General features: G+C 40.9%; 1 protein-coding gene across 2 annotated transcripts; it reads right to left on the bottom strand.

Annotated features, from left to right (window-relative positions):
- Positions 1-314: 314 nt before the first annotated feature.
- c1qtnf5 (C1q and TNF related 5) lies at positions 315-5,801 on the bottom strand. Of its 2 annotated transcripts, XM_061073095.1 has the most exons (4): positions 5,591-5,801; positions 5,082-5,183; positions 1,944-2,188; positions 315-1,246 (listed from the first exon to the last, which is right to left on the bottom strand). In XM_061073095.1, the coding sequence occupies exons 3-4, from the start codon at positions 2,173-2,175 to the stop codon at positions 726-728; spliced, it is 753 nt and encodes a 250-aa protein (XP_060929078.1). In that variant the 5' UTR covers positions 2,176-2,188; positions 5,082-5,183; positions 5,591-5,801; the 3' UTR covers positions 315-725. The 2 variants fall into 2 exon arrangements, with proteins under 2 accessions (XP_060929078.1, XP_060929077.1); XM_061073094.1 differs by having other exon boundaries at positions 5,082-5,801.
- Positions 5,802-8,082: the final 2,281 nt, after the last annotated feature.

The following is an 8,082-nucleotide window of genomic DNA, read 5'->3' as shown; positions in this document are numbered from 1 at the left end:
GGAGGGATGGAGAGATGAGGGATGGAGGGACGGATTGATTGGGGGGTCCATGTTGCCTATGATTTATTCTGTGCTTTTACCTAAATGGGAGTGAAGAGTGTTTTTTTTTACTCTTGTGTGTTTTGTTATTTCCACCAAATGAAAATGAATAAACATCTGTCTAATAAAACTTCTGTTTAATATTACAGATGTGCACAGGCAGGTGTGGCTCCACAATCCTGTTTGAATTATTGAAACTCCTGACAAAATTGCTCTCCTCACATTTATCTCTCTTCTGTATTTAAGTGTAGCTGTGGCCAAAAACATCACTCGAGTGTGTTTTAAACTAAAATGATTTATTCATGTTTCATGTTGGCTGAGGAGGAACAACATGCATTATTAACATGAAGACTGTTTGAATCTGTGGCCTCGGGTTGGTTGGATAAGTCCCAACATCTGGTAGAAGAATCAAGTGTCTCAACCGTTTTAAAAGCTGCAACTGAAGAACAGACACTGAACAAACATCAGAGCTCAGTGTGAGCACCTCACACTTCACCAGGACGGTATGTGCCATCCAAAGAACATTGTCTGTCTTTACTTCATACACAAATACAGCTGTGGCACATCTCAGCCAATTCACTTGTCATTATCCAGAACATCTCAATTAGGAATCTTCTAAAAAAGGTTGTGATTCATTTCCCACAAAGGAAAGTGACTTTGTTTTGTTCTTAAGCACATCACACATATCATCCAAACACAGCAGAGTTCTTCCATTCGGAGTACACCAGGAAGCCGGTGAAGGTGCTGTCCGTCTTGGTGCTGGAGTAAAACCCGTTGTACTCTGACAGAGCCATCTGGACCCACACCTGGTCACCAGGGACGAGGTGGAGCAGGGAGCCGCCAGACAGTGACCCCGGTTTGGGCCAGTTTCCGTAATACTGAAAATAGGATGCCACCGTGTGTCCGTTCTTCATCAGGTCAAACTGCAGGCTGGCACGGTAAACTGTGGCGTGGACGCTGAAGTAATACACTCCAGGGACTTTGCAGGTGAAGCGTCCGGTCTCGGCGCTGTAGTCGCCTTGTTCATTCAGCAGGATCTTGTCAAAGCACAGAGCGTCGCCCACAGTGAGGGGGAGAGTGTGGCCCTCAGATAGTTTGGCACTGAAGGCTGATTTGGGGGCCACAGCGCACTCGCCCTGTTGGCCCCTCTCCCCCTTGTCCCCTAGGTTGCCTTGGTCTCCGGTCAGGCCTCGTGCTCCTGTCTCACCTGGAGAAAAAGAGGAGCACAGATGTGAACACCCAGAGACACACACACAGGCACACACACACACACACACACACACACACACACACACACACACACACACACACACACACACACACACACACACACACACACACACACAGTTCTGTCTCAATGCCTTCAGAGGACATTACATTGACCTACATTGTTTTCCTGAGCACTAACTCGAATCTTACCCATATAACTACTTGCTTAATCCGAACCCTTACCTTAACCTTGCCCTTAATATAGCCTTAGCCTAAAACTTAACTTAAACCTAAACCTACACCCAGCCTTAACCTTAACCTTAACTTACACATACACATACACATACACATACACATACACATACACATACACATACACATACACATACACATACACATACACATACACATACACATACACATACACATACACATACACATACACATACACATACACATACACATACACATACACATTCAAATACACATACACACCTACACCTACACCTACACCTTAACCTTAACCTTAACCTTAACCTTAACCTTAACCTTAACCTTAACCTTAACCTTAACCTTAACCTTAACCTTTACCTTAACCTTAACCTTAACCTTAACCTTAACCATACTTTCATCTTTATCTACATCAGGTGAATTTGCTTTTTGTTTCTCATAATGTGACTGTTATCCACACACACCTGAGTCTCCCCTGTCCCCTTTCTCTCCCCTCTCGGCGGGAGCAGCATCTCTCCCGTCCCTCCCATCTCTTCCTGGCTGACCAGCACTGCCATGAACTCCAGGAGAGCCCGGGATACCAGGGTGACCCGTGCACAGACTGGGTGGGATCTTGTTGTCCTCTAACTGGTCGGACCAGTGGACTTGTAGGACAAGGAGTGAGTGCAACAAGGATAACCACCCGAGTGAGGTCATTGCAGTGTCACAGCTGAGAGAGAAAAGATAAATATTTAAATATCTTACAACAGTGTATAACACAAGAGTTCGAACTGAACCACACACAACTGGATTACAGTGATCTGGTTAAACACAAGTCCTCCACAGATAGCAGCACTATAAACATCACGTCAAATCGAAGGTGGTCAAATTACAAACTGTGGGGGAGGCACATAGAAATTATGACACAGCAACATCTATGAACAGCTTGTGATTTCTTGTTCCAGTGAAATGGAATCTACCAAATGAATTTAAGGACTTTTTTCCTTCAGGCAGAGCTGACGATACTAAATCATGATGGACAACAACTAATTCACACAACTATTTAGAATAAGTTCAATCCTGCAGCATGATGTTCAGTAGAAAAGACTGCACACTGCGTTCAGTCCCGAAACTGTCTGCAAGTACTGATTTATCAAATGTAGTATCTATTGTTTGAGTAGTTAATTTGAACACATTTGATCTTGCACTTTATATTTTTTAAAAAGAATCAAATCAGGGTTTGTTGCCAAGTAGGAACCAGTTGGAATTTGCTGTGGTGTGTTCGTGCAAGTAAAAATATAAAAAATAGGAAAACAAGAAACAAAGTTCCATATACAAATATTATAAGAAGGGATTGTAGAATACTTATGACAAACTATGAATGTTCTGTTGTGTCTTCCAACTAAGTCTTCTCTTGTTTTGAGGGTAAAGTGTGGTCGCCATATTGCGCAACTGGACTGGTATTCTCCATTGGAGTATATTATATAAAGTGGAAAGAAGTAACCACTAATTTAGACCAGATGACGTAATAAATATGTCCTGCTCCACTCAGGTAGACAAAAATATGAGATTTAATGGTTTTTAATATGTTGAAATGATCCTAAGTGGAGGTTTTTAATGTTACAACAGACGCTGGAAGTTTGTTTTCATTAACTCTGTAAAAGGTTTTGGTTTCCATCAGTGATTCAGCTTCTGCAAATAAACGTCTCAGAGTCGGGACACTAAGAACAGCACGCTCTGTGTGAGTGAAGGCACGTGGAAGGAAGTGATGGAACGAAGGAGGGAAAATATGACCAGAGATAAAAGAATACAATTTGTCAAAGAGTCAAATCATCCATGATCCCAAACGCATTTATTGTAATGTGTCCAATTGTACATGGATGAAAATGAGAATTGTTTATCAAAATATACTTCAGTTGGTAACATACAAACTAATTAAGTTTGTTCAAGTAAAGTTCCACACAGACCTAATTGATCATTTTACAAACTATTACTATTCATGTAAATACCCTTGTACATTTCTAACATGTCATATGGGATGGTTTGGTGAATGAATGCAGATTTAGCCACATATAGTTGATCTGCAGACGAGGAAGGTAAAACTAATAGATCAAGATCACGATTACTCATATTTGTCCAATAAACCATTACCAGATGCTTCTCAAAAAAAAGTATGACAAGTTGCTGAATACCAGACGGTCGATTCATGGTCAGACCGTTTAAAAAGTTCATCCTCAGACTCTCCTCCCTCACTGTCTCCTTTTGTTTTCTGACTGTTTGAACACGAAGAAAGAAGCTCTAATCCTCAGTTGACCCGATGCAGACGAGCAGACAGTTATCAAATTACGTGGCTGCTACCGACCCAGTATAACGTCAAAGTATTTGCAGCACGCTTGTCTTTTCCTGTCGGAGTTTTAGTCAGGAAACACCAGCTTGTCTCTGTTGAGCTGTGTGTGTCAGAGCTTAGAGGACTTATAGACTCGTAGCACTGGGTTCCAGCTCTGTGACATTGTAATGAAAGCTGTCTGTCTGCGGGTCTCCTTATTGCAATCGAGAGTTTACAGTGCATCCACAACAGCTACAGTGGAGAAGAGGGGAGGGGGATAAAACTGATATAAAAGAGGGAACCAGCGAGAGAAAAAAGAAGGAGGGAGAGAGAGACTTGTATGTCAGGATTCCTGGCAGACAAGAGGAGAAGTACTGGGGAGTCTGAGCAGCTGCCTGTCTCCGTCACCCTCGATGATGAGGAACACACACTGAAGAATCCTCCTCTGAAGTTCACTGACATGTGAACATCAGTGTTTACTGAGCGACTCTACCCTCACTTAATACTGTGGGAGCAGATCATTGGCTTTGCTTTTCTGCATGTGAAAGTCTGTTAATGTCAACATATTGAATTCTTTCAAACACTTTATTTACCATTCTGTATTTTTTGGGGATATCCTGTTGTTTTTAGTTTAATAAACAGTTTGAAGAAGTATAAATTAAGCTTAATCCAAATCACTTGACTGTAGCCTATCAGTTGAAAGTCTGGTTAGGGTTAGGGTTAGGATGATCTTTGAACTTTAACAGACAGTTTCAAGATCAGATTTCTGAAAGATGTCAGCGAACAAACCCCAAACAGCCACATAAAAAAAGTTTGGCATCAAGCCTTCAGACCAGCTGGAGTTCTGAGATATTATCCACATTTACTGTAACTCATTATCAGGCTGTTAAAGGCAGAGCTGCTCCTTTATTTGAACCTGGTGTTGCTTAATAATACTCTTTCACAAATAATACTCTAACTAAGTACAATTTATACTTATTGCCAATACTTTATACTTTTATTCTACTATAAATCTGCTATATTTCAGATCAATGTTTGTACTTTTTAACTCCCCTACATTTATCTGACAGTTCAATTGCACAGTCAATATTTCTCAGGAGGAATTTTCTAGTTATATTGTTATCAACAGTTTTATTAACAAAATACACAATGCTGCTCTATGCTGGAAAATAAACACTTTTATCAAGACTAACCCTATAACTCAGGTCTGTAATGTTCAGCCTTCAGATGTTTCCCTTGACACTCACATACAGTAGACAGCTTGGATTCAATATTTAAGAAATAAAACCCAACTTACTGGCTGAAGTGATGAAGACTTTAAGAGCTGCTGAAGTACGTGAGTGCCGAGGAGAGTCCAGCTGAAGCTGATCCTCCCCACAAGAGCCTGGCTGAGGAAAAACTGAGAGGAAACGGTAAAGTAATGAAAGCCAATTAGAGCCTGGAGGAGGAACTAGGGTGGAGGAGAGAGAGCAGGGAGGACACACAGTGAAATATGGGATGGTAATCTACCACAAATTTAAGGGAAATATAACTAAATCAAAAAATGTGGCACAATCGGAAGGAAGGGAAGGGTTTGGTTTGGAAGGATGGGAGAAGTTTAGGGCAGGATGATAAATGTCTGAGAGATGATACAACGGTGTTTGAGGAAACTCTCTGAGACAGAGCCAGAGAGTTCAGAGGGCTGTGGTCAGAAAAGGACAAACGCCAAGACAATGACCTGCAGCTGAAAAAATGAGCTATAACCGTCTCTATTACTCAGAAACACCAATGCTGTAAAGAAAAAGGTGAAGAGAAGTAAATACAGACATCATGAGGCAAACAGGCGAACACAATCTGCATGACGAGTCTTCTCCACTCTGGGATTTTCATTATCTGCCTCCGAGATGAACCAGTTTGTCTGATCCAGATACCATCCTCTCCTTATCAGCCGTTTTACTCCAGCGAGACTCTCCGACAGTAATCCTCTTTTGATTGTAATCCCCTCAGTGGCAGTGTGAAGACGGTGGAGAAAAAAAGTCAAACTATCATTTTTGGCAGGAGAGCTGAGGCTGAACTGATAAAGCCGTGCAGCTGCCTTCAGTTCAGGCCAATGAAAAACTGTTTTGACAGTTGCCGTGCATCAGCAGAGACCCTGGAGGAACCAGCCCTGTGCCAAGGAAAGGAGATGTGAGAGGCCACGGTCCATCCAGTAAATCTCTGAGGGGGAAGAGAGAAAATAAACAGGAGTCTGCAATTAAAGGTTCAGAGCCATGAGCCAGTTTTATTAACCTAGAGTTCATTGGCGAGGGGCAGCATGTTATGGGAACAACTCAAAGATGTAAATAACTATTTGACCGTCATGAGCTGATGCTGAATGAAGAACATTAACCGAATGAAATGTTTCATGGAACACAAATGTACAAAGAGTGTTAAATATGTCAAAAACACTTGGAAATATATTTTCAAAATGAATAAACCGATGAATCAATGTTCACTCATTTAAAGGTGTCCATGGAGTCTGCACTGAAAACAGGGACCAGAAAAAACACATGGCTCCCATGTGCAGACCAGTGTAGCATTAGCTTAGCTTGAACACATGGTTAATGAGCATGTGATACAGTCGGCTAACATGGGGTTAACATATAGTTTGGATAGTAAGTATACTTCAGGACCCCATGAGGCTCAGTTTGCATGTGTCTCTTCGTCTGGGGGGAGTCATTATTTGTCACAGGTCCCTTCATCGTAGGATTTATCAGAGTATTTATGAGAAGTTTTATAGCACACAGGCCTCCTATCAAAAAACAGTGGTGTAATAGTTTAAACAAGTAAATCATAAGATGAATTCAGTCTTCGTGAGTTATTATAACATACTGAGACAATTAAAATGACATAATTACTTGTGAATAATGAATCACTACCCTTCACTTTTTCAAATGAAGCATGTTGGTGTTTGGTGTCCCAGTCTGAGAGCAAAGTGTGAAGCAGCTCGGATTCAACACATGTGTCTGCTTAGAGCTTCGACACTAAAAAACATTGTTTTTTACAGGGGTGTGATCGAGGGGGGTGGTGGTGAGGGGGTGAGCGGCTCTTTGAACCCAGAGGTGACTTTCCTTGGAGCTGGACTCCCCGGGCTGGTGTGAGGAGCAGGATCCTGCGGCGACAGCAGAGTTAAGACGTGGTTTTAATAAGCTGCGCCAGAATCAGCACATTCTGGTGCTGCTGTGCTGATTTCCTGTAAGAATCCATAAACTGCTGAATGGAGGGTTTACTGTTAATGTGGACCACTTGGTAAACGAGCAGAATGAGTTTATTGGTAAAGGGTAGTGGTAAAGTTATAACAAAAGAGCTATAAAAAAAAATGCTTGCTAGATAAAAGTTTAGGGTTGGGCGTGTTTCAGAAACTGTCAGAGTAAAAACAAAGACATGGTGGGAAAGTTTTGATCTCAAAAAATTTGAACACAGATTTGATGCTTCTTTAAAAAAGACTTGAGTGTAATGATCATCTGCTATTGGTGGGTGAGAAATCTGTTCAAAACTTTAAAATAACTTGTTACAGTTTACAGAGAAAACCGCTATGTGAATATTTGTAGGAAGATCATTCGCATCAGTTTCAAAAGTTCATTCTGGAAAAACATTCTCACCTCAAGGGCCGTTTAGTAGCTGATCTGGAGCTTTTGATCACATTGCACGTTCTTTGTGAGCAAATGGAGTTTTGTCCAAACCGAGTTTTGTCCAAACCTGGTCTCCACGCAAACTACAACTATGAAGATCATGTACGTTGAAAGCTTAAGAACAACACTTCATATGATGATGAAGACATGATTCAGTATTTTTAAAACACTTTAGGCATAATTCAAAACAACCTTTCTAACCTGGAGACCTTCATGTATATTTTCTAATATATTTCATATCTTTGCTGTTTGTCTTTTATATGTTCCTGCTTTGGGACAGATGATGCAAATTTGCTATATACAATGTTTCTGCATTTTCCGTCAGGTTAAATTTAAGACTTTTTAAGACCATAATAGATAGATCTAAGACATATGTCTAATATGACAGATATAAAGAAACATCCTAGTCACAGAATTACTCACACTTCCTCATAATTAAAGATAAGGTGAAGTCATTTAGTAGAGAATAACCCTTGGTATGTGATTTTGCATAGGAGTCAGTAGTCCCACATTCCAGCAGAGTACGAAGATATATCAGTTCCATGTTGGTCTTGTTTGTAGCTTTATTACAGCGTGAGAATATCATTATGAAAGAACCAGGGCGACATTATGAACTCTGCATGCCACCAAAACATTTGTATTTTGCTC

The sequence above is a fragment of the Limanda limanda genome, chromosome 6, assembly GCF_963576545.1.
Source record: "Limanda limanda chromosome 6, fLimLim1.1, whole genome shotgun sequence".
In the NCBI taxonomy this organism is placed as follows: Eukaryota; Metazoa; Chordata; class Actinopteri; order Pleuronectiformes; family Pleuronectidae; genus Limanda; species Limanda limanda.
The sequence above is the reverse complement of the archived record's forward strand: the minus strand, read 5'-3'. Positions and strand labels throughout refer to the sequence as shown.

Bases quoted from the DNA above. Each gene is read 5' to 3' on its own strand.
- c1qtnf5 (XM_061073094.1), bottom strand. From the start codon at position 2,175: ATGACCTCACTCGGGTGGTTATCCTTGTTGCACTCACTCCTTGTCCTA. The intron at 1,247-1,943 runs GTGTGTGTGGAT...CTTTTTCTCCAG, and splicing joins AGGGGACAGGGGAGACTCAG to GTGAGACAGGAGCACGAGGC.